General features: G+C 40.7%; 1 protein-coding gene across 1 annotated transcript; it reads left to right on the top strand.

The window, feature by feature from the left end:
* The first annotated feature begins 2,938 nt into the window (after nucleotides 1-2,938).
* LOC106928379 (rho-related GTP-binding protein RhoG-like) lies at nucleotides 2,939-4,991 on the top strand. Its single transcript, XM_015004614.2, has 2 exons — nucleotides 2,939-3,099; nucleotides 3,440-4,991. Exons 1-2 carry the CDS (start codon nucleotides 3,054-3,056, stop codon nucleotides 4,036-4,038), a joined length of 645 nt encoding a protein of 214 aa, XP_014860100.1. The 5' UTR covers nucleotides 2,939-3,053; the 3' UTR covers nucleotides 4,039-4,991.
* The last annotated feature ends 20,874 nt before the right edge of the window (nucleotides 4,992-25,865 follow it).

Below are 25,865 nucleotides of genomic sequence, written 5' to 3'. Positions count from 1 at the left end.
TTAAACAATGGTAGACAGATTACAATATTTCATTTTTAGGCGGCGTCAAAGGTTTTCCGCTTGAAAGCTTCCATGCAAATATTTGTTAAAAAAAAAAAAACACACACAAAACAAAACAACTTTCTCTGCTGTGTGAAGTTGTCAAACAAGTTATGCTTCATACTCATTGTACGTGAGTCCCAGTGGAATAATTCTTCTGGCATTAAAAAGATCAGCAGTTCTCGTTCATTTCCACCTGTCACGTCAGCAGGACTTAAAGACCAAACCTTGACGTTCCGCTACATCTGCTAAATAAGAAAGCAATACTAACATGAATGGAACACAACATAACATCCCCTTCCCCATACAGGATGAGACTTATGCTAGTTCCCTTCCTTACTCAGCTAACCGCACCGCTGTCATATGAGCTACAGAAACTTGAAACCACAAAGAACAGAACCGTAGCTTTGAGAGAGCTAAACTCAGACTAGCCGTCTGAGTACAAGTGGATTAACACAACACTGATAGTCAAACAGCAGCCAGCTGCTGGAGAGTTGTGTGCGCTTACTATCTGTTGTTCTGCCCATTGAATGTGCCGAGTAACAACCTGTTCTGCCACTTTAATTGACACGGTGAATCCCTGAGTTTCTACTTTAGGGGAAGGAACTCTTCATTTGTGCTTCAGGGCAATGCTTTAACAATCCTTTCTTTGGATGTTGTGATGATGCTCACACGTCAATTGTTTTTTATCTGAAGATATGGAACGTAGTTTTGGTCATTCACTTAAAATCCAGATTGTGGGAGAATATCCAACCAAAGGATGGATCTGTGTGAGTGTCTGAATGAAATAATAATAAAAAAAAAAGTTTGCTCCTGTGATCACTATAATTCAATATCCTCTTGCTTTTAAAGGAAAATAAAGAGCTAGACCTGAAGGAGCGAAAACCCATCAACTTGTGATAATGCAAAGGAATCACTCTTTGAACTTACTTTCAAGTGTTAATCCTAAAAGCTCTGGTTTCTGCAGATTCACACAGTGACGCTCGTCTCTCCCATCTCACCCAGAACCTTGGAGCGTTGCTGTCATTGGCAGCAGCTTGACATCAATCAGCCCCCCCCCTTAACTGGGATCACATAAATCATAAAATGTCCCACATAAGCAAGAATTTCTGCGTGTGTGCGCATAACTTATTTTAATTACTTGATATTGGCTTTAATAACAGTGCTGGGCAGACTGCCGCCGTCTGCGTGAGTCAACGGCTTACTTCTGGCCTTGGCTTTTGTCTCACTTCTCTCCATCTTAAATTAGCTTTCAGATTCTCGTGCGACACGCAGGCCTAATGTTTTTAATGGTGTAGCGTCAGGAGGCGAGGTCATTTTTGTAGAGCAGCTCCTCAGTTTTATGATGAATTATTAAAATATGTTTGTGTTAAAATCCAAGGCTTCGCAGCAGAACCCTGGAGGAGATTGTGAATAAGCGCAGAACGCGTCTGTGTGAATAATTATACGTTAGAGTAAAGCTTAGAGAATGTTGCTCAGCCAAGGTTTTTACCTCCACTTAGCTCTAACTTTGAATCTTGTGGCCTTCGATGCACTCAAAGAAACGGAAACTCTTTACAAATAAGACTTTTGTTTAAAGTTGTAATATCTACTTGACAGGAAAATAGTAAATATACGATATGGCTTCATGTCTATAGCAATCGCTCTGTTTCTTTGAGCGCATATTGACACGTATAACATGTCTAACATCCTTTTTCATGTTTCGGCTTTTGTACAGCGTTACTCTTTGACCTAAAGCAGAGGAGAATTAGGGTTCTACCGAACTTAGTTCTGCTCTGTCCTCTTCTTCAGTCCTCCAAGTTTTTATCCCAGCGAAACGTCGCACGAACGATACTTTTGTCTACGGTTTAAAAGAAAATTGGCCTGCGGGGAAGACGCGTCTCTCTCACAGATTCTCCAGCACCAGGGGACAAAATGTGCTTTTTGTCAGCCGGAGAACAAAACACATAAAGTCCTTTGTTCTGCAGTTTTTGTTCCTAGAGAAGAGGGTCAAGCAGCACATCCAGGGCTTCCCTGCACAGCCAGAAGTCAGGCTGTGTCTCCTACTTGTTAAAAAAAATAAATAAATAAAAAATCTTACAAGTAGCAGACTCAGGTTCATCCTGGGGAGCCTGTCTAAAAACAGTGAAGAGAAAAAGTCTTGCCAAGTTGGACCCTGTTTTGCTTTCAGAGCTGCATTGGTCCTTTATGGCATATGCTGGTGCCAGAGACGTGGCTTTGGTCCATGTTTAGATGACAACAACACCATGCAGCTGCAGCAGATTTGTTGTCTGCATGTCCATGCAGTGACTCGCTCATTCAACTACAAGGTGCTATATTGTCTGTGGATCTGATGACTGTGGAGGCCAGTGGAGCACAGTGAGCTCATTGTCGTGTTTAAGAAAATAGTTTTCTGTTATTTAAGCTTTGTGCATTACCCTGCTTTTGGCATCTATCAGAATATGTTTACAGCATGGTTGATAGTCACAAAGGAATGGTGACTATAGACAAGCTGTAGTGTTTTTGCAATGCTTAGTTGGGGGCCCAGAATGTGGAAAGAACATTTTCTATACACCGTTCCACCGTCACTTGCCCGCATGGTTGATACGAGGCAGGATGAATTTTGTGTGTAAATATCCCACACACAGCAGCATATTGGCAGCTTTAGAAATGTAAAAAAAAAAAAGAAAAAATCTGTCTGTTTTATAAGAAGCAGCATAATTACATTGAAAAACATTTAAATACAATCATATTTAACAGTCATTTTAATGTGGATATACAAGTGTGTTGTCAAGAGAAATATTATTTTCCACTTAATTTAACAACTTGTAGAAAATCTTTTGAGTTTTTCTGTTTGAGATTTAGGAGCACACTGACGCCCCTAGCGTTGATAGGGCAGTACTGCTTTTGAGAAAAGTGATTTCACCACATCTCGGTTGCGTCGTGAAGGACATTCTGGGATTAGCACACCGCTTGCAAGTAGCTTCTTGCATTACTTCCTGCTCGTTGCTAACACATAATGGGCAGCTCTCCTGATGAAGCTGGAATTATCAGGCGAGAAGGGTCGAGAGTCAAAAGCTGGTAAGTCAAAGAAGTCCTTCTACATTTTATTGTTAATGGCAATGTTTGTATTTTAGACTTTTTGGAGAAGGATAGCAGCTTGGCACTAATGTCTAAGTGTTGTTGGGTCAGATATGGAACTTTTAGGTATAAGCTTTTAAATGTGTTATTGAGAAGTAAACAGTAGAAAGTGTGATTTATAGTCAATTAACTCTTCACAAAACAGTTCCATATAGCATTCCAGCTTTTAAATGATTGTATATTAAGTCTGTTAGTTTGTTAGTAACTTAAGTAAATATGTAGAGCTATGACTGGTAAGTGCTGCTATTTATTGTTTGTCATTATACCTTTTTTCTGTTAGGTGCTGCAGTCCCAGTAAGGAGAATGCAGACCGTCAAGTGTGTGATGGTGGGTGATGGGGGAGTGGGTAAGACCTTCCTCCTCGTCACTTACTCGACCAGTGTTTTTAAGAATAAATACCTTTCTGCACTGTTTGACAATTACACTGGCGACATAAGCGTCGACGGGCACGCAGTGACCCTCACTCTGTGGGACACGGCAGGCCGTGAGGGATATGAGCAGCTGCGTCCCCTCGTCTATGCTAAGGCAGATGTTTTCATAATCTGCTTCTCTATCGGCAGCCCTTCCTCTTACGCCAACGTCACGCTCAAGTGGAAACCCGAACTGTCTCAGCTTTGCCCCAAAGTGCCAGTCCTACTGCTGGGCACCAAGTCGGACCTGAGAGGCGATGAAGAAACTGTGAAGAATCTAAAGGAGCAGGGTTTGGCGCCCACCACCCATCAGCAGGGGGACGTCCTGGCCGAGCAGATCGGGGCCGTTAAGTACATGGAGTGTTCTGCTCTGCAGCAGGAAAACATGAGGGAGGTGTTTGAGGAAGCTACGAGGGTGGTGTTGTTTCCAGCCCCTAAAAAGAATTGCATAAAGTGTGTGCTGCTGTAGTAAAGAGTTCCCAGATTTGGACAATGGAGCGGAGCAATGAAGATCAACAGACACAAAGGCACGCAGAGGAACAAAGGAGGTTATCTGGCGTCTTCCTCACTTGGCTTTCTCCTGTGTTCCTTACTCATCGCTTGCGGTGCAGCTAGGGACAGAAAAAAAAACGCATCAGAGCACATGTCATGTTTTAATTTGCTCTTGGCTTTGTTTTTAAGTTGTTTTACATTTTCAGTATGCATTTTAGACTAAAGTATTACTTCATAAACAAATTACAATACCATATATTTGAATTAGAAAGAGACAAAGATATACTTTTCAATTTGTTCAGATTTTGAGAACAAATGACCTCAGTGTTTTATTGAAGTTTTACGTGATGCAAGTTTTTGTTTTTTTTTGTCCAACGGTTCAGCCTACATATGTATGAACATAGCAGGGAAGTGTTTTGCATATTTCTAAGAGATTTGGAAGAGAGACTAAAATGTTTGCCCATTCTTCACTGCAAAATAACTCAAGCTCAGTTGGGTTGAATGGACAGTGATTTTCAATTCTTGCGCAGGATTTGTAGTCAAACGTTAGTCTGGACTTTAACTGGGTCATTCCCACACCCAAACATGCTTTGCTCTAAAACCATTCCACTGTAGCTCTGCCTGTGTGGTTTGAGGCATTGTTCATCTTTTGTACTCTCAGTTCTTTTCCAGTCTCTGACAGGTTTTCTTCTGGGTTTTCTGTTTATTTAACATCATCCATTTTCCTGTCAACTCTGACCAGCTTCTCTGTTAAAGCCCAATCGGAGCGTCCCTTCAGTATGATAATGCCACCATTATCTTTGATGGTGGCATTCAGTGTCGGTAATCCTACGTTTGGACTGTAAAGTTGGTAGCTGGATTGTATTTAGCAGCATCAGAGTACAAGGGCTGGATAAAAAGAAAGAGAATAAATGTTTTTATTTGTGTAAACGTATGTTTTCATTTCACTTCACTGCTTTGCAAGTTTATCCCAAAATACTATTGCTCTCCATTTAGGTTTCTTTTTGAAAGATGAGAAAATGTGAAAAAGCTGAATGGATATGAATGCTTTTGCCGGGGTCTGCAGTTGCACAACGCCACTTTGCAAATACTGGAACAATGAAGTCATACGAAGGTGAAAGACGACACTGAGTCACATTGTTGATGTAAGGCAAAAAGAAATCCCCCTAGTGAAGTGCTCCGAAGTTCTTTGGGAAATGTTTACGGTCTGGTGTTTTTGTGATTCTCAGTTACAGCGTGTGAACACTAGATGGAAACATCCTGCTGGCGCAGCCTCGTACTGTCCTGCACAAGAACCATTTTTCAAAGCCCCTTACATTTTTTTTCTACCTCCATACATTTAATGGTCGAGTCAATGGTCTATACCCTCCTAAGAGCCATTATTCAGCTAGGCAGACACCCACAAGTGGAATCCATTTGAGGCGCTTAAAAAGTCAGCATTCCCTTGCTTACTCAGAAATATTTCTTTGACCTTTATGGGTGGAGGCTTTGACAAATGACAGATGAGTTGAGCTCAGCCCAAAGGCTCATTACAACGTTGCTGTAGCGAGATTCAGAACGTATTTCCTCCCACAGTCGCTCTCTGAATGAGGATAACGCTGGCAGCGTGTTTACAGCTTGCAGAGTTTGTCTGTGTTAGTGGGAAAATAAATTGTTTTAGCGAACTCTGCCAAGTATTACTTTGTAAAAACCTCCACTCTGGCCTGACTCAACTAAGTAGGATGAGAAAGGCCGAGTCCTCTGCAGTGGGCTAAAGAAGGGAGGGTCACTCATTCTTAGGTCCATCAATGTGACCAGTTTTTAGTGAGCTGGCATTAAAATGAGCTGTTTGCTTTGCAGCCATTAGTTTCCCTCCAGAAATGGTGTTTCAAAGCAGCTAAAGGAGCCAGAATGTAGCGGCACTTGTGATTATACCCTAATGTGATTTTAAGACATAGTTACAGCTCCAAGAGTTTGCACTTCCACAGGTAAGTAGCAAGGAGCCAAGAAATCAGCAGAAATGAGCAAATCCTATTTCTTTTTCACTTATTAACCAAAATGCATTTACCAGTGATTTGGACTAAAATAGGAGTCTGCAACCTTTACCATTCAAAGAGCCATTTCTGCCCCCAGTCCAGCTACATGCAACTCATTTAGAGCCACAAGAGTTACATGACCTTTTGATAAATGACATTTTTAAAATGTTTGATTTAAAAAAAAAGTCAAATTTCCTTTTTACTATAGGAAATTTATTTTTTAAAGAACCTCCATTTTATTTCTATTTTTGGGTTTTTCTGTAAAAACCCCCCAAAAATAGAAATAAACCCAACCTTTCATGGGATGTTGGTATTGGCAAAGAAAAGCACATTGTTTTCAACCTAATGACAAGATAATTAGATATAAGAATGTGATTGGTACAATTAAATTATTCAAAGAAAGAGCTGTAAATTTGATAAAAGCTGGATTTGTTTTTTCTTAATCTAGTATTAGTTGGGGGTTTGTTTTTGTTCTCATCTGCAGCCAAAGTTATTAAAAGCTACTTGTGGCTCCAGAGCTGCAGGTAGCAGACCCCCGGACTAAACAAACACAGAACAAGATAGATAAGCTGGTGACTCAGCAACCAAAATATGAAAAGTAAATGCTTAGTTTTTCATAAACTATATATATATATGTATATATATATATATATATATATATAGGGAGATAGGGAGATAATATTAGTAGGTATTCTCTAACACAATAAAAAAAACAAAGTACTGTAGTTCAACATTTGCTCAAAAGGCTCCTGCTGGTTTAGATGAAAAGGCGTTAGGACTGCAAAGCATTGCAGTTTTAGCAGCCACGCAAATCAAAATAAATTAGAGACATGATACAAATGAAGCCAAATCAATCACAAACTTCACATAAATTATCAGAGTTTAGTCATCCTGCCAAACTCTACCGCTTGAAAAATCCAGCACAAAACTGATAAACCACACAGATGGCACTCCACACTCGCGCGCTCACGTCTTTTTGGCTGACGCTAAACAGAATTCGTTTTCTGTTTACAGTGCGCTTCCAGTGATGTAAGTTTAGATGATTTCACACACAGTCGCACTGCAGCCTCTGCCTTTGAATGCCAGAGCTGGAGGTGAAATTCATAGAAATGTGCAGCTGAGGGGAGGCTGGATAGCCTTTCTGTGAATCATCTGCGTTGGAGCGCGTGGGAGTGATGGCCTCCGTTGGGACCTTGCTCTCAGCTCTTTCTCCCCTCTCCTTCTCGTTGCTCTCGCTGTGGGTTTGATGATGCTCTGGATAAAACGAGAAGAGCCGGGCATCACTCGCTCGGCACAGGAGCTGCGGAGAGTCTTCTTCGCCTTCTCCTTGACTGCGAGATGAAAAACCTCCAATCTAATAGGCAGCCCGGAGCCAGAGCTTGGCTGAGAAAGCCGAAGTTCGGCATCCCAATCAAACTGTTCCAGCTCAGAGAGATGGAAAATAAGACTGTAAAGAAACACGGAGGGGAAAGAAGGCTGATGGCTGTGTTTGTAACAAATCAGGGCTTGAAGTGAAGGAGAAAGTGTTATCCAAGGACAGTGATGGAAAGACGGTAAATAGGATGAAGGAAAGACTGGGAAGTCGAGGCCTGGGGGGCCTGGATTGAATTTAAATTCTACCAGTAGGTTGAAGGACGGAAAGTCTGACTCTGGGAAAAAAAACTGCAAGGAGTCCAGGAGTCATCCTTTTCCCCACTGGGAAGCAACACTTTCTTGCAGATAGAACATGGAGGGCTATCTTTATCCATGTGGTAAAACAATGGAAGATGGTTGTTAGTAAGAGCAAATTGTCAAAGTCCAGTCGAAGGCAATTGCAATACCTAAACCACCACAATCCACAAAATCTGCATTTATGCTACTGTGAAATTTAAGGAAAACATCGGGTCCTATTTACTTTGGTAATTTCTTAGAATGAAACCTGTTCCTTTCCATTGATGAATATACTGAAGTCATGAGCTGTATCTGTTTAAATATTCTCTGTAAAATGGGATAATATGTCACAAAGTGTGTATGATCAGTGATGGGTGATGACTAATACAGACAGACGCTATGTCAGTCTGTAAATGTTGTAAATGATGGGTGTATTACCAATCAAAGCTCCTATCTCTAAATTCTCTGCCATTTGTCAAAAACAAAATATAATTTCTTGTTTTAGGCGCCAGCTCGATGCCTTTACCTCTTTACCCCAAATAACTGAAAGGACTTGGATGTTACTCCATACTTCAATGGACAAAGCGTAAGAAAAGAACTTGGACAAGCTAATGAATAGGACTCAGTGTTAGTTAAAACAATTAAAGGACAAACACTGAATCTCAGAAAATACTTTGGCATGTATATATTTGTGCACTATCAGTCTGTTGGAGAAATCATATCAATCAGTTTAAATAAGAAGACATTTTCAGGAGATTTGTTTTTGCAGTTGATAGTCTTCTTTGTCAGAAGACATGTCTGACTGTAGCAGCCACACAAAACTTTAGACGCCAATACAACGATGCTGCAGTTACTGTAATGTTAGGCATCATGCCTCCATTGTCTGAGCCTACCATCTTAAAAGCTGACACACGAGCTTACAGTCGTCTCTCTTGCTCCCGGAAAAGTGATTGCGATGGGAGAGTGTTTTATGTGTTTTTGTGGAAATTCTAACACTTTTACGATGAATGGGAGGTAACAGTTGACTCGAGGCTACCAGCTCACTGTGCTGATTGAATAAAGGCCGCGATGTGATGATGGGACTGGGGAGGGCAGGAGACGACTGAGCCGAGCGCAGCTCGGAGCTGACCTGTTGAAATCACTGTAACAAACTGCTTTCTTGCTAATATTCGCCCCTTCGAAAAGATGAGTCATTTACAGCAGGAAGTGCACAGGCAAGAGACCAATGTGGCTTTTTTTTTTTTTTTTTTTTTTTTTTTTTTTTGGACATCTCCAAAATAACTTCCCTGCATTGAGGCAGACAGACCATCAGTGGTGATAAAGTGGCAATACCTACATGCTGATACTGTGGCGCATTTCTGAATGAATTTCCAAAGCGGTAATAGAATGAATAGAGACTGCAGTTACCGTTTGCTTAGCGGAGAAGTTGGAAACCATTTAGTCTGAACGCAGACTTTGCTGACGTGACTCTCGTGTCTTAAATAAGTTGCTTTGCTTCTTCTGCATGAAGACAGGTGACAGATGTTGTCCTCTGCTAAAAACTGCTTGTTCTTTCACCGAAGGAAGACACTGGTTTGTGTCCTCCTTATTGCTTTGCAGATGAGAACCGCAATATCGTTGTACAGTTAATCTGTGTTTGTTTGTTTCTTGGGTTTAGCCATTCTTTGTCACAGTTAAGTTTATGTTTCCTGATCACCTGCTAGTTTTAACTCATCCTCGCTCCCTCAGCTTGCCTTTTAGTTCCCCTCACAGCTGCAGCCTGTTAGTTAATCGATCTAGTAATCACTCTCCAAGTATTGAACCTCCTCTCCTTCATTCATTCCTACCTACCTACATGCAACCCAGTTCTGAATGGATGCATGCTTGCGCTTGGCTTTTTTTTTGGTTAATATCTTAATAAAAGAAGGAACAATAAAAATAGAAAAAATCAGGGACGAAATCGGGAAGACAATTTTAAACCTCCACAAGTCTGGCTCCTCCTGAATAAGATGTCCTGAAGTCTGAATGTGCTGTTTTTCTGTTTAAGCAGTCGCAAGTATAAACAGCGTGTGGAGATGCTTGCTTGACCTTGTGAAAACGCTGAATGTGTTATTACCCAAATTGAAATTAGTCCTGTAAGACATGGGCGTTTGCCGCCACTCACACGACAATTATTCCCAGAGCAACACAAAAGGCGAGATTGCAGTTAGCGATTGCAATCAGGGACGACAACTTTTAGTTACGGAGACGTGTCTTGTGATCTGATGAAGCTAAAATTGTTTATCCAAGTACATGTGGAGAAAATAGGGAGAAGCTTGCAGGTCTCAGAACATCATCGGAGAAGACGGTGCCATGAAGACGAAGCATTACGTGTAAGTACTGAAGTAACCTCTAAAGACGTGAGCCAGGAGGCTAGAGCTTCGTCACAAATGGTTTCCATCCACACAGTGATGCTAAGCATACTGTAAAGTTAGTCGCAGAGGGGATTAAGGACGACAAAGTCAATGTCTTGGAGATAGTTTGTGAACAGAGGTGAAAAGTTGGAATCCCTTCAATATAACATATAATATGGCTAGTTGACAGTTTTAAAGGTAATTCTACCAAATATTAAGGAAATTTGTGTTAACTTCTGAATTTCAAGAAAGAACAAAACAAAAAAAAACACTCATAAAAATGTTGGGACTATTCTGGCTAAGTTTTGTAATCCCCAACTGGCTAAATATTGAGGAAGTGCATGGAGGCAGTAATAACGGCACCCTAACAATTTAGTAACCTTCACATTCAAATGTCCTCCACCTTTGTTCAGACTCACTGCGAGTTGAATTATAAAAAAAATCCTTACATTTCCTTTAAATAATTTTAGTTTTTTTTTTTGTTTGTTTTTTATCTGAATCGGAGGATAAACTTCCCACTGCATAATCTTCAGACTCAAAGATTCGTTAATTTAATTTTTCCTCCAGTGCTACTCGCACACCTGAAAACAAAAAGCACGCCCCGAATGTGAACCTTTAAGTGTTGAGCTATTCTGAGAGAGATAAGAGGGGCTGAGAGCAGAGGGAAGAAAAGAACAGACACTGGTGCTGAAGTATTAATTATGTTGGTTTGCAGCTCGGAGGTTTGGAAACTGGGGCCTTTGAATGGCAAAACTAACAGCTTGAGCACAAAAAAAACAAGCTGCAGAATGAAAACTCGGGCTGATATCGGATTGTCTCGTGCTCTGCGGCCGCCCGTTGTTGATGCGCAGTCCTTCTGAAGCCACAAGCCGTCATTCACTGGTGTCTGATGTTCTCACCGCGTTTTTGAGGGCTGGAGGCGCCGCAGAGAGTCGACCCTGACAATCCTCGGCAACGCGGCTCACGCCACTGCAACGGAGACGGGAGGCGAGGTGAGAGGAAAGGATAAGTGTTGCGAAACATGCCGTCGGTAAGATGACAGTGAGCGGTATCGACAAGCGTGTGTTTTAGCTGAGGTCGCCTAAAGCAGGCTGCCGCTTTTAATGCTCCGTCTGAGCTGTCATAACACTGGAATAACAATGGACCATTAAACCAAATGCTTTTAGGTCTAAACAAGTGCCCCTCTTACAATTATGTCTCATTTTCCTTCCACCACCATCGTCAGCATCTGTGTCAACTATCCGCTGGCAAGAGCCTGGGACCTTTTCAGTGCTTGTCAGCGAACGAAAGGTCAGTCCAGCTTGTTGCTGACCTAGACATTACAGATTTGAAGCACTGCAAAACCTCAGGAGGGTTACTTCAGCAACACATCGGACCTGTTTGGACTCGAGCTGGCGCTTCTTTTTGACACATCTGCTATAACTGGCTGTGGCTTTTACATTATATTGTGTGGGTTTTTTTTTTTTTTGGTTTTTTTTTTTCATTTCAGGACAGAACATCCAGTGCTGACTGAGAACGTTACTGCTCTCCTGCAGCACTGGGTCTGCTTTGATCTTAGACACCTCATCTTCCAGGAGCAGATTTTTACCGTTCTGCTCATATCAAAGTAGATTGTGAAGCTTAACCAGGTGGAAAATGATCCCAAGAGGAGAGGGGAACAATTTTTTTATTTTTTTGTGGTTAGGAGCTGACTCTTTTTACTACTTAACTGCGCTCCCTCAGATCCACAGTCCAATTTCTTTGTTTTCATCTATTGTAGTTTATGAGGATGAACTCTGACGGAGCTCAAAGTCGAGCCACAGCGAGTCCAAACTGTGTCTCCTTGTCCCACGTGAGAAAGAGTGGGAGCAGATCAGACATGAGTGCATGTTTGACTTGTTTTGTGGGCCGCTGAGAGGTCAACATGTGCAGCTGAGCTTGTCTTTAGGACAACAACCGACGTCACTCGTGCAGAAACTGTTATACTTGGCCCGCAAAGCATAAACTTCATACTCCGACATCCGTTCAGGATGGAAGAATTCTGGCAAGAAAAAAAAAAGGGCGTAATGAAATATTTTTAGAAGACTGCGATTCTTTTTCTGAAAGCCTCAGAGAGACGAAGGCATTTATGCCTGGCTCTGAGCACGGTTTTCCAGACACGTCCGAACCAAGCATTTCATTCTGAGATCTTCTGGGAATACGGATGAGCCATAAAACTTTTGAAGGAAGGCCTGCACGCCTCGCGTGTTTGGCCATTGCCGTCAGAATCCAGCTACCTTATTTCTTCCAGACAAATTGGTTAGAAAAGTTTTCTATCTAAAGAGAAACAGCAGATAACGAGTCACAGACTTTCAGCGTTTCACTCCTCCTGCACCAGCGTCTAGCATTATTCCACTGACTTTGCAGCAATTCTTCATACTGAGCATGAAAGTAGCAACGAGTCTTGTGATTAACATAAAAAAAGAACAGTTTAAATAAACCTTGAAAAGCACAATGTAATTGTGACTGTAAAGGAACTACAACTGTGCACAACCATTCGAACCATAAAACTGCCCGAGTGTTAAACTACATCTGGGTCCTTATCTTGAAGCCTAAGTTTCATATTCAAAGAAACCCAGAAGACACCGATTTTTATCTCTCAGATCGAGTAAAATTATGTTTAGTGCCGTCTTCTTTTTGCCAGAAGAATAACGATGTAAAAATCCTTTTGAAACTCAAAATCGTATGGACGTTGAAATGTTAAACCAAATTTGAACAAAAAGCTTTTATTTGAAATAAGTTGTGTGTATTTGCTTTTGTGCGTAATCATTACCACTGATTTGCTGGTAAAATGTTATTCTGGTTCACCTGCTATCTAAGTAGACACATAGAGTTGTTTTTCTTTGTTATGTATTCACAAACAGCTGTATTTATCTCAAATCTATTTACGTGTTTATTTTTATGCCTCTGATTACTATGTGTTGCATGTAGAGACAGGTAAAGCACTCCATACAAAAGAAAGCTCCATCCAAGCATATTATTAAGACTTCAACTGGAAACAAATGCCCCGTATTTTTCCAAAAAAAAAAAAAAAAAAACTACCATCATTTGATACACAGACTTGATGTTTATCTCTTCCGCCGTTGCTTCCTTTGCACAAAATTGACTGAGATAAGCTGAAGTTGTTTGCATTTGTAATGCTTTCTTAGTTCTCTGCTCACACATGGAGCTGTGTGTGTGTGTACACCGTGCATGTCTCAGAGCTTAAATCAATGGTTTGCTCTTATAACATCTGATGTAGCGAGACGGACAGCTTTTCTGTGACCATGGAAACAGGAAATTAGCCCAATTAAAGGCCATGATAATCTGCAGGCTGACACGCCGCCACCCGCGTCCCGAGGAGCGTAAACTGACAGGGGGGAGAAAGAGGAGAGACAAGCACAGAAGACGTGAGACAGCGCTTCTTCACATGTTGACATTTCAGCGTCAGTGTCCGACTTCTTTTCAACGGGATCGAGACATATCATTACCTCTGATGTAACAGCTTGCAAAGCTCACCCTTCACAGAGCTCCTCATCCTCTTTGCTGGACTATGGGATATCTGGTTGTGCTAACAAGAGGAAAATGTCTCTTCTTAATGTGCCTCTCGTCAGCTCAGCGGCCAGGAGTTTGAGCTCTGGTGGTGGGCGATGATTGAAGTAATAAAGTATACTGCCTACTCTGGAGAGTGTTTGACCCCCGCCTGACCTTCAGTCCCTTACTGAAGGTCAATGTGGAGACACGCAGCCAATCAACAGAACTCAGAGATGCACAAACACGCAGCGTCAACAAGAAGCAGCCCTAAAGTAAAAATAAAAAAACACACACACACACACATGAAAATACACCCTGACCCCTGGACTGTTGTCACCAGGCACACACACGTGTTCATGAGGGTCAGCCACATTTTCACCCTCACAGCATCGCAGTGACGCCCTCTGGGCTTACTGTCTCCCCCCCCCCCACAAGTTTTAATTTCACAGCTGAAGAAAGAAGACAACTTTATCTAGTTGGCGCAGAGCACAGCAGTAAACGAATAAGATTGGTTTTGAATAAAACATCCAGCAAGCTCTGTGATGCCTACAGAGCTGAGCAGGGTGTCAGCCTCTAAAGCAAAGGGAAGATCAGGAGGAGAATCTATTAAGTCTCTTTGAGTCAATTTTGACTCCGTAAGGGACCGGTAATATGACCTCTACCAAATGTGCCTTGCCGAATGTTTTTTTTTTTTTTTTTTAATGTCACGGCTATAAAGACAAGTGCTTCCTGCATTTGTATTTTTTTCCCATTAGTGCGTCCCAGTTAACCTGCAGCATCTGTCGTGATCTCCATGTGTTCCCCATCGCTAACAGAGATGTCTGTAATTATACTCTCCGCAGTGATTCTCCTCGATACCAAAATAGATTTGTGATTCATCAGCCGGCGCGGCGTCCGCGCAAACACACGCAACGCACTCGCAAACACACTGACAGCAACGTCCGCACCTCCCTGGTAATCAAATCTGATGGAGCATAATTAATATCCAATTCAGCCAGCGCCGGCCTTTGTTTTCGGCAGTGGATTTAGAACGATACGAGGGCACCGTGGAGGTGATGGACTGACTCACGCACACCGACAGGGAGAGAGCTGGTGGCAAAGGATGAAAAAAGAAAAGAAAAAAAAACTAACTGAAAAGCTCAGGTCTGATGTGTCAGAGGGAATGACACAAACTAGCTGAAGGGCAAAATTAAAAGTGTAAAAAGGCTTTGCACAAGTTGCCCGCGGCGCTTTATAAGAGGACGAGAGCGGTCTTTAGTATGCATGAGGCCTCCAGAGTGGGAGAAATGGCAGATTCCAATCTGGAGCTTTGCCTCCGGCCCCTTGAGGACATCCCAGTGAAAAACTATCCGATTCAGTCCTCTTGCTGGTTCTCAATCAATAGCAGGGACGGGTATGTTGGCTTCTCTCCATTTCCCCGTTAAATCAAGCTTACCATGCAGGGAGGGAAGACAACCCCTTCATCCTTTATCTCGCCGCAAAGACAAGCTGAAGGAATGCCTGAAGGCAAAATGTGTGCTCTGCACTCTGCAGCCCGACTGCCTCGGAGATAAACTATGTGTTTGTAATCTGCGGCGGAGTTATGTGCGTGCCAGTGTTTGTGGCCACAGCGGTTAGATATAAAGATAAACCGCATGGGGCTGAAGGACGACAGTCTAAGAAAGTTATCGCTCTCAAGGATCCTCTGACTTTTAAGCGGTTGCTGACACGTAATCTCATTGTTTAAATTATTGTACCGTCATCATTACGGCAGAAAATGCTCCCCATCTCTATCTGATAGTCATTTTATCAGCAGAATTCATTTATTTGCCATTCCAGCCGTGCAGCTTCAGGGTTGGTGGGGAATTTTCATGCAGACATTTGTGATGCATGGAGGATGAATCATCTCTTTTGTGATTCCGTTAAATTTAATACTGGCGGGAGTGGGAGGATAGAGTAGGGGATATCAGTCTTTCTAGTGACAGATGCTCACTTGAGCATAAGCCTCTTTCAAGTGAGAAATGTTGACAAAATGTCGGCATAAACTGGAATGTCATGATTGAAGAAGCGTGTCGTATCATTTGCCTATTACTTTCGTGTTTAGTTGGATTTGGACTAAATGTTTGAACCAGGGGCAAATTTTAGCATTGAGCTGCGTAAAATACAGGGAGATTTTTGTTCTTCTCTCTTTTTCACTTAAGCCTTTTAACTCTGGAGAACAGGTACGTCTAATGTAGTCATTTAGTCTAAAAGAGACATTCTGCAAAGTTATCAAAAATCAAACAAATTCCCTCAACTTCCTTGGGTGCACATGAGTAAGAGTTCTGCAGAATTACGTCACATTAATTTTTTGGGGGGCAAAAAAAAAAAAAAAAAAAAAACCCAACCTGTAATTTGAGTTCATTTATTTTGAGAGCAAAAACATAAATGAAAAATGTGCGGCGGCAAGTGAATTTGGGTTCTTATCCAGTCTTATTTGTCCAAGTGTCAGTTGATCTGGATATTTTAATTAATGCTCCTACTTTAGATATGGAACAAAAATGACATGAAACCATTTTGACGAAGACCAGCACACGTTTACCTCGACGGATTGGTATTTTTTTCCAGCTTTTCCCATCTGGATATGTGAGCAACACGGACTGGGTGTTGTCACATTTCCTCCCCTGGGAACAGGACGTTATGGATTACTACTAAAACATCCTAGACACTGTTATCAACTTCAAAAAGGAAAAAAGAAAAAAAAACATACAAAAAAATGCTTAAGTTACATTTGATTTACTTTACTGACCAGTAGTTGTGGCGTTGGTGATTTTTGCTTAAACGCTTCTCTGCGTCTCTTGTTAGAGTCGCAATCCGATAATTACATTGTTTTCACTAGAAAGGGCACTGCTCAGAGTAAAGTTCTCACTTTCTCTTCTGTGCAAACGTTTTGTGGATGGAGTGCTCTTTTGTGAGACGGCTGAGCTGAAAAGAGTGAGGATGCTCACACTGTGCATTTGCTGCACTCCTGGAAATTAAGCCGCCACGTAACGGATCTAGAGGTCGTGCACCAAACAGAAACTTAATTCCTCCATTATGTGAAAGCAAAACTGAGGACTTTCCCAAAAGCCAATTAGCTTGGGTCCAGAGAAAGTCGGTAGATTAGTAGCGGCATTCTAATCAGGGTTAGCCTATTGACATAAACATTTAGTCCCAAAACACTGTGCGCGCACACATTCTCATAATTTTACATGGCTTTCCTCACTGGTTTGTTTGTTTCTTCCACATTTTTTTTTTTTTGCAGCTGTTTTGCACATATTTCTATGTCCATTTAGTAGACACAGACACAAACATTTCCATCAAGTTCTGCAGATAGGAGCAATTTGCACCTGCTTCTGTGTTAGAGTGTTGTTGAGTCTACAACACTCTGGGTGCGGAAATAATCAGAGATGATAAGAAATGATTCCTAAATAAGCACTCCAGCTCCCGAAAAGATACTGATCTCAATCAGATTGGTGTTTCTAAATCAGGAAGGGATGTAGATGTTTTAATTCACTTCTAAACACTTTGAACTACCTTGTTGCTGTTATATAAATAATATTACATTACCTTCTACAAATTACACAAGACAGATCTCATCCGTTTAAACTTAATCATGCAATGATAAAGAGTTGCATTTGAGCTGTGTGCTAATTTGCCAACTCCTTTTTCCAACTAGTGTCGTGGTGCACAGATTCCTCAGAGTATCAAAACTGTGTAGGAAAATAACAAAGGATCTTCTTTATACTGTTAATTTATTTGATTTCTGTTTGTTGTGACATTTCTGTTGAATTAATCTGCAGTTATAAAGTTTGTTTTCTAAAAGATTAAAAAGCAACAACAGGATTTTCATAATAGCATAAAACAATTTCTGAGATTAAAAAAAAGAAGCTATCAGTTTGTTAAAGTCAGCAGGTTGCCTTTCCCCCTTTATCTTCATCCGTACTGGTATTACAACAAAGCAGATTTGAAACATAAATATTAGCAAAACCTCAAATTGGCAAACTCCTGCAGCTGCTACATCCATGATCCAACACGACTAAATACGTTTGCTAAGCTGCCTCCTCAAGTTGTAAAGTATTTAATACCAGTATACTGAAGCAGATCCACATCTAGAAATGATGCACCCAGAGACACCATTTAACTGGTGGAGCTGGTTTCAAGTCAGATCTGCTTTTTTGTGTATTTTGAGATTTGGCGAGACGTGCAAAGTCCTGTTTTGGACTTATTCAGCAAACCGACAATGGTTTGGTGAATTATTGGCCAATCCAGACCTGGACTTTGAGTTACTTCTCTCTCAACTTTATGACACAAACCACATAAAAACAAAGATACAGTCTATTCTGCAACCCATTCAACAGGATTAGGTTGGTCAAAACTTGTCTCGTTTGAAAACCCGCTCCTCAGCACTCCTTTAATACATTCGTCTTCCTTAACATCCACTTTTTACTGCCCTTTTCTTTCCTCCTTGCCTTGCTGGAGAGATGGATGGCCGAGATAAAGAAGGAGGAGACCGCCCAGGACAGCCTGATAGGGAGCGTGAGTGAGCCATCACTCTTGTAATAAGGTGCTGGATCCGAAACCAGGGTTAGAGGGAAATGCGTTGGGTTTCCACAAGTAATAAAACAAGATCAGCCCATTAGAGGTCAAACAGGAGGGCAGACGTGAGAAGTGAGACAATGATGAGGAACGGCATAAACGCCATCATGTTGGAGAGAAGCAGAGATTGCCGGTAGATAGGGGGGCTCAGTGAGACATCAAGGTCAGGTTGTGTGGGTGTCTATGTGGTGATGGTTCGAGTAAAGGGAGGCGGAACGGAGCAGGCTGGAGGGAGGGGCGCTTCCCAGGCAAGCGGTGTTATTGTGCGGATATATGTCAGGGTGTTCAGGACCCGCTGTGAGGGGGGAAAGGTAATGAGAGTAGCTCTACTGTGGAGATGTTTGTTTAGGGGGCACCAGGAAGGAGCTAATTAATGCCACCCAGGAGGCCCCAGTGAGCTCTGACCTTTCGTTCAAAGCCGGCACCATTTCGCCCCGCGTGGGGGCCTCCATCGGCTGGGCTTGAATTATTGATAACAGGATAAGGAGCAGAACGCGCGGATTGATTTCGGATCCCACCGTCGCATGTGCTTCTGTGTGTGTGTGTGCAGCTGTTTGTGGTTTGTGTTTCTGAGCGCAACTGAGCTCAGAGGATATTTAATGATCAAAAATGAGAGAGTTGAATAAGACAAGAGTCAGAGAAAGGGAGAGGAGCCTCCTAAATGACACGCGTTTTAAGGGAGACACGTTAGAGGTGATGGGAGAGGGAGTATGGGACGTGGCGACAGGAACGAGACGATAACGCCGGTGCTTTGCCAAACCCCTTAAACATTTACATTTCGGCAAATGAAAACCACCAACTTTAATGTATTTCAATGGGGTTGTATTGAGTGATGCTTAATGACAAAATTGAAGGAAAAGAAAAATTGGTTTCGGCTTGAATTTACACAAATTGTGTCGTTTGTGTTTGTATTTAATTCAGTTTTTTCTAATACTCCTAAATAACTACAGTTTAAGTTATCTCCATAGGTCACATAAAACAAATATGTGATTTAATGTCACTGTAATTACAACTGTGTGATAGAGAACAATTAGTGAACAAACAGCAGCACCATGAAACCAAGGAACAAAGAAAGTGCTGGGGTCAGGTTAGGGACCAAAATGTAACTTTTAGGTAAAAAAAAAAAAAAAATTTAAATAAATAAATAAATAAATAAATAATTAAATAAATAAATAATTAAATAAATAAATAAACTGACTTAAGCATGTTCACATGTTCAAAAAGGCCTAATCACAAATCTACAGTCAACTGAGCATCTGTGGCAAGACTTGACAATTTCTCCCTACATCCATCCAGTCCAACTGAGCTTGAGCAACATGTAAAGAAAAAATTTACAAAGATTGTATTCCCAACATGTGCACAGCTCGAATAGATGTGACACTTTGCGTTGCTACATAACACAAAAGCCCAATATATTACCAATACCTATAGGTTAATGTTTTGTGGTTCTCAAGGGACCAAATTCTTACAATCTTCAGTGGGTATGAATACTTGCCAATGCACAGTAGACGAATATAGAACAATATAGTATAAGAGTGACAGAAATAAACACAAACTGATAGATGAGATGGTAAACATTGTAGATTAGGCTTATGTGAAATGCGGCACACCGTGCCTCGATACAGCAACGAGTGGAAATGACAGCAGAGCAGGGAGAGCTGTGATTTCTAAATAAGCTACAGTTATTTCTCCAAAAGGCTCTGCTGCTATCTCACCACAGCTAAGGCTTGCACACAGGGAGCAGATGGAGGTAATACAGCCAGATGCTGGGCGGACAGTGAAGTTCCTCTGGGGGGGGAACCATCATGAGGGACACTCTAGTCTATTCCAAGCCCGGCACATAAAAACCTGGTCTGGAAAAGTGGCCGGTGGGGACACGCTCCAGCAGGGTAGAGTGAAACAGGCCAATCTTAAAACTTAAAAATCCTTGCAGGGACAGGATTATTGCTAAATAAATCACATCAGTAATGTGCAGAGTTTAATGATTCTACTGTGTGCAAAGAAAGGATCAAATATTCATCGGAAATCTCCTTGTTACCTTTTTGTTGAGATTTTTATGCAGATGATACTAGGAACCAGTTCTAAGTTCAGTTTAAGCTGGTTCAAGATGAATCGATTCATGTGTTTCAGTTCACTATCTAAGCATGCCGAGCTAAATTCACCGTCCCACTATAAACTTGTTGTCCTTGAAAATATTTATTTTTTTACCTGATGCACTAATTAGCATGTCATTTGCATCATCGTGCAGAATCTGAAACCTTTTACAACGTTATTTACATCTGCTCAATTCCCTCCTTGCTTGCATAAAGCAGAGTTATAGTCACACATTTGTCAGTTTTGACTAGCTATAAAGCAAAAATAAGTCTGAATTTTTCACTGAAAGGCCACAAAATAAGAAAGCATTCTTAAATGCAGCCAACCTGGCTATTGTAACGTAAGTTGCTTAAGAACAGCGTCTGTGCTGCTATGTTGGCCATGCTTTCCTGCACATTGATTGGAGAGAAAAGACGGAGAGAACCAAAAAAATAAAAAATTCAAGCTGTTTGCTTGTTCTTCTGCTCAACTGTATTGTTCATGCTAATCCACGGCTACACTCGCTCCCTGCCTGCACCAGGCTCCACCACAGTAGCAGCAGGGATGAGGTGTGGAAACAGATTTGATGCCTTGTCTTTTCTACCTTTCTCGTCTGTATTGCACACACACTCTCTTTGACCTTTAGCATCTTTTGGCTCCGTGTCTGCTGTTGGCCTCCGCTGCACAGAGAATCTGGATGAATATACGGTTGCCACTGAAAGTTATATTTTTTTTTTTCACAAAAAATAAAATAAATGATTACACAAATGTGATGACAGCAACTGCTGACTCTTTTCTGCAAAGACAGTCTGAGATTTGTCCCAAAGAATCTCAGGTTATGTTCATCTTCTCTATTTGAGTTATTTTAATTTAAAAAATTTTTTTTTTAAAAAGTCCATTTGCATCCTTACTCTTGTTGCGGCTTCCTTTGCTCTTTTAGTGCAGTGTTGGGTCACTTTACTCCACGTCTTTGCGTTTACCCAATATTGCAAAAGTGTTTTGAGGCAGAAAGGAGATGAATAATCCATTTCCTTTACTTTTGCTACTTTTTTTTGCTAAAAATAGTCTAAAACGTTTAGTTTGAAAACACTATTAATAAACTTCATTTATTAAACTAAGTTTAATAAATTTCTTAAGTGGAAATTCTGTTTTTGAGTAAAAGCTACTGCACAGATGAGCTCCTATTTAGTATGAAGCTAACAGGAAAGAAAGGGAAATGTTTACTAAAAGGCAAATATTATGTGTTGCATCTGGCATTGTAAGAATATTTTAATTTTTAGATAATAATTTTGCCCTATTTTAAAAATAAAAGTTCTCCAACTGGATCAGATAGCCATACATGTGGGTCAAATGTGTATTATCTTTGAATTGTGGTCAGAGGTCACACTTTGGACACACCTGGTCTGAACAACTAGTTAGTAGAAATTAAAGTATAAATGGAGGAAATTCCTCATTTTTGGTCTTTTCTATGCTGTTCCTGCACATCTGCACCATCTTCCATCTCCTATTCAGCTACTCTGTGATTTAAGTCCTTTAATTTGAGCATTAGTTGGTCTTTGAAAAAGTTCTAGTGCTCCTTTTGCATGCAAATAACTTTCCCTTTGGCAGAGTTATTTATCATAACAGATGTGCAAAAGTAGCAGAAAGCAATTTAGGATCTATTAAGCTATTTTATTATGACTGGAAAGCAACTTTCCCGCTCTTCTTGTGTGCACGGGTTTTATTACTTCCAATGCAGCTGCTTCAAAAAATGGTGTAGACAACATGCAGTCTGAAAAGTTTGCACCAGAAACAGAGACATTAAGGGACTTTGATGCTCACACTCAGTTACATCTCCTTTCCTCTCGTGTGTGACCGTTCCCTGAAAGACAGCCAAGACTTAAATCGATGGTTTGCAATTTATTGGTGACCCAAACCTTTTTTTTTTTTATTTTACCTGGATTGACCTTAAAGTTCTTTAAAAAAAACTGTACTGTTTGATTAAATAACTTCTATTTAATACCTGAACCAGGACACCATGGAATAAAATTATCCCAACCAGAATCTCTAAAACTTCCAGCCAGCTAGAAATAATATACTTGCTTTGCACCTGGATTATACAGTCATATTAACAATTTAAATGCTACTTATTCTTCGTTACTGAGCTTTCCTTCATTTTTTTTTTTCATATTTATGATGTAATTTAGAGGGATTTCTGTGATGGATTAACATAAAGACAATTATACATGGTTTTGTATTCAAATTGATATCTGAGAAGTGTGGCATACATGTAATCAATTCCCATTTACTGTGAAACCTCTTAATAAAATAAAGTGCATCCACTTGCCTTAAGAAATAACATGATAGGTAAAAAAAAAAAAAGTCATCTATATAATTTCATGTGAGTACAAAGGCACAAGTCTTCTCAAGACCTAAAAGATTTAGTAGAGAACATAAGTGAACATCTAGCAAAATGACATATTCGTCAAAGTCTAGACTTTCAATCAAAATAAATGCTATGAATGTCATGTATCATGTTTTCTACTGAACAATGCATTATTTTATCTTGCTCTATCTCATTTGATCCAGATTAAGTACATCATGGTTTCATGTTGGCATGAGGCAAAACAAAATAATAAAATATAGGAGATATACTACTCTTTATACTACTCTTCTAATATTATTCTCAGGTAATGCGGTTAGCATCTCTGAAGCTCAGGAAAAAACCCATAAATCTGTGGAAAAACTATTTGACTTCTTATTCAACAGAGCATGTGCGCTGTAAAATGATGCATCATCTTTCCTCTTTATGACAAAAAGCAACAGCACAAATTTCTCCAAATTTCCGTAATTAAACAACCTCGAGCCTGGAGTCCTATTCTGCAGCTAAAATTCATCACCTGCTTCTGAGAACTCAGATGCAGCAGTAATTTGACAGTAATGAATAAGACTGTCATTGCCGGAGTTACCTTGAAATCACGCACGTTGAATGCAATCTCTTGAAGACTAGAAACCTGGCCACTTCTGCATAAATTTAAAAGCCTAATTAGGCTTTGGTGATTAGCTCCCCGCTCTTGCTTTTATTCCCTTCTCTTTTAATCCCAGCCCACCCATACACCTACACTCTATTGCAGCTAAGTCATTACCGGCAATTCTCCCAGGGGAACAGAGGCTACCTGCGTCAAACAAACCAAACATCTGCAGCCAAAGCTCTTGGGCTCGGCAAAGTGTAAAGTCAAGAGATGCCTGCTATAGGAAATATATTTTTTAACTGCTTGCAAACATCCCCTCCTCCCTGTGACAGTGGATTTTATGACATTGTTTGGATATGTTTGGGTTACAATATTAGTAGTCTTAGAATAATTTCCGTGTGGTGAAATGAAAATGAGGCGGCCCAAACGGATGAAGGGCAGAGTCGACTGAAAAAGCTGCTGTTTCTGCTGCTGCTGCGTGGAAACGCCGATCCGACAGTATGCTGTAAAGAGCTCCACTTTATAACTCAAGCAATTAAGTTAGAAATAGCAAACTTAAAGTAGAAATAGCTGACATAATAGCTATTTCTCTTAAGTTAGCTAATAGTTAGCTATTTAACAGGATCAAAATTTGACGGGATCAAATTTAGACATTTTGACAGTTTTGATCCCGTCAAAAAATTTTGACGGGATCAAAACTTTTTTTCAAATATATTAGAATATCTTTCATCATCATCATTCAAATTGTTTTGAATGGTATTAGCGCTACTCTTCCTAATGGTATTAGCTCTAGCTCAGCAAGCAATAGATCAGTAGATTTGTTTGTTTCAGCAGATATCTTGTATATAACGGCACATGAACACTTTAAGGAAGCTTGCCTCAATCCAGCCCACATCAGCCTCCACCACGATGACTTCTTATGCTTTGTTCTTATGGCTTGAGTCCTTTATAATATCCCCGTGTCATTGGTCCAGCTTGCATTGTGGATGTGAAAATATAGCGACCTCCGTAGGTAAAAAAAATTAAAAATCTAATAAAGTTATACAATTTTTTAAGTAAATGTGAGTTTTTGTATGTCATGAGCAACATCTTTTAGGTTAATGGGGAATTTACATCATATTTAGGCCAACATGTTTAACCAGCCTCTAATTCCTTTAAAACATTTCGTCTCCAATCAACATAAACATTGTAAATTATCTTATTAGAAACTTCATAAATCCTGACATCATCATCTGGGCTTTCCCAGATGTTGTAACAACATTGTAGTTTTTGTGTATATAAAATTCTTAATTTGAAAAAAGAAATGAACATATTCTTGCTTACCAACAATTCAAGAGGAATTGTTGGTAATCTTTATCTAAAACACAAAATGCTTAGATTTAATCTCCAACAGTAATAATAAATAAACAACTAGTTAAGTTACTTTTTCCACAGTGTATGTACATTTCTGGTTTGAGCTGCACATACCTAAACACCTGTAGAAAACCCTGCATCAGCATTCATTGGAAGAAAGCATTTCCAGACATTTTAGTTAGAATATAAATAGCGTTCATCTATTCCCGTATCTTGTCTACATTATGTATGTGGAAGCAAGGAAATGGAGCAATACATCTTCTTCCTAAAGTGATGTTATATGTTTCACTGATTCTAAAAAGGAGTTATCTAGCACGGAGTCAGGCCAGTAGATAGAAAATGGGAAGGAGATTTATTTTCAGTTGACATCAAGGGAAAATATCTGCTGCCACCAGCGAGATCGTAGAGCTATCACATCACATTAGTATTTCTTGCTGCTAACTTGCTTTGCAGAAGAGCAAATCACAGTGCTTCCAGGGTGCCGTCTCTCTTTGAATTCAGCAAACAGAGCTGTTGTTTTTTTTATTTTTTGTTTTTTTTGTATGGGACCTTCATAACTCAGTCCACAGCAATTCTCTTCAGTCTCAGGCCACCTCTGGCCTTCTTTTGTTTGGCAAGTCAAAGACAATTTCATTATAAACCGACATGCTCCGCTATGTAAACAGTCGTCCTCTTGCCTTCCTGTGGAATTTACCGGCGTTAATGTTCTCCGATCGGCAATTCGCTTCTTGCTCATTGTGCAGGAGCGAAGACAGGAGACAAGGCAGGACGAGTTGCAGGAGAACAGAAGGAGGGGGGATAATGTGATGACAGAGATAACAAAGATGTCGGCGTGATTGTGAGGCTCTGCAGAAACGGCGGCAGCCGGTGAGCCAGATGTGACAGTCCGCATTCTGTCTTCCTTTTACTGAACGACAGTGAAGGCTGCTTTGATCCGGCACAGGACCTGTCATGCTCCAAGTTTACGTCTGAGGACTCGACACATCCCCACAGGCACAAAGGAAGAGATTACGCCGAACACAGATTGAGCTGTGCCTGAAACAAAAGTTGTGAGAGCCAGCTGCCAACGACTTGAATGCCACATGATTGCAAATTGTTTCATTAAGTTTCATTTTCTCTGGGGCAGAAGATGCGAGATGTCGTTACTCAGGGAAGCGCTGAGTGCTGAATAATGCTCCCATCCATCTGCAGGAAAATGCATTGCGCCGTGTTCCCATCCTGACATGTTTTGCTAACACTCAGCTCCGGCTAAATAAATGTTAT

Source organism: Poecilia mexicana, unplaced genomic scaffold (assembly GCF_051168715.1).
Source record: "Poecilia mexicana isolate PSO_F unplaced genomic scaffold, ASM5116871v1 scaffold_10, whole genome shotgun sequence".
NCBI lineage: Eukaryota > Metazoa > Chordata > Actinopteri > Cyprinodontiformes > Poeciliidae > Poecilia > Poecilia mexicana.
Note: the sequence above shows the minus strand (reverse complement) of the source record. Positions and strands in the feature narration are given on the sequence as shown.

Bases quoted from the DNA above. Each gene is read 5' to 3' on its own strand.
- LOC106928379 (XM_015004614.2), top strand. From the start codon at position 3,054: ATGAAGCTGGAATTATCAGGCGAGAAGGGTCGAGAGTCAAAAGCTG. The intron at 3,100-3,439 runs GTAAGTCAAAGA...TTTTTCTGTTAG, and splicing joins GGGTCGAGAGTCAAAAGCTG to GTGCTGCAGTCCCAGTAAGG.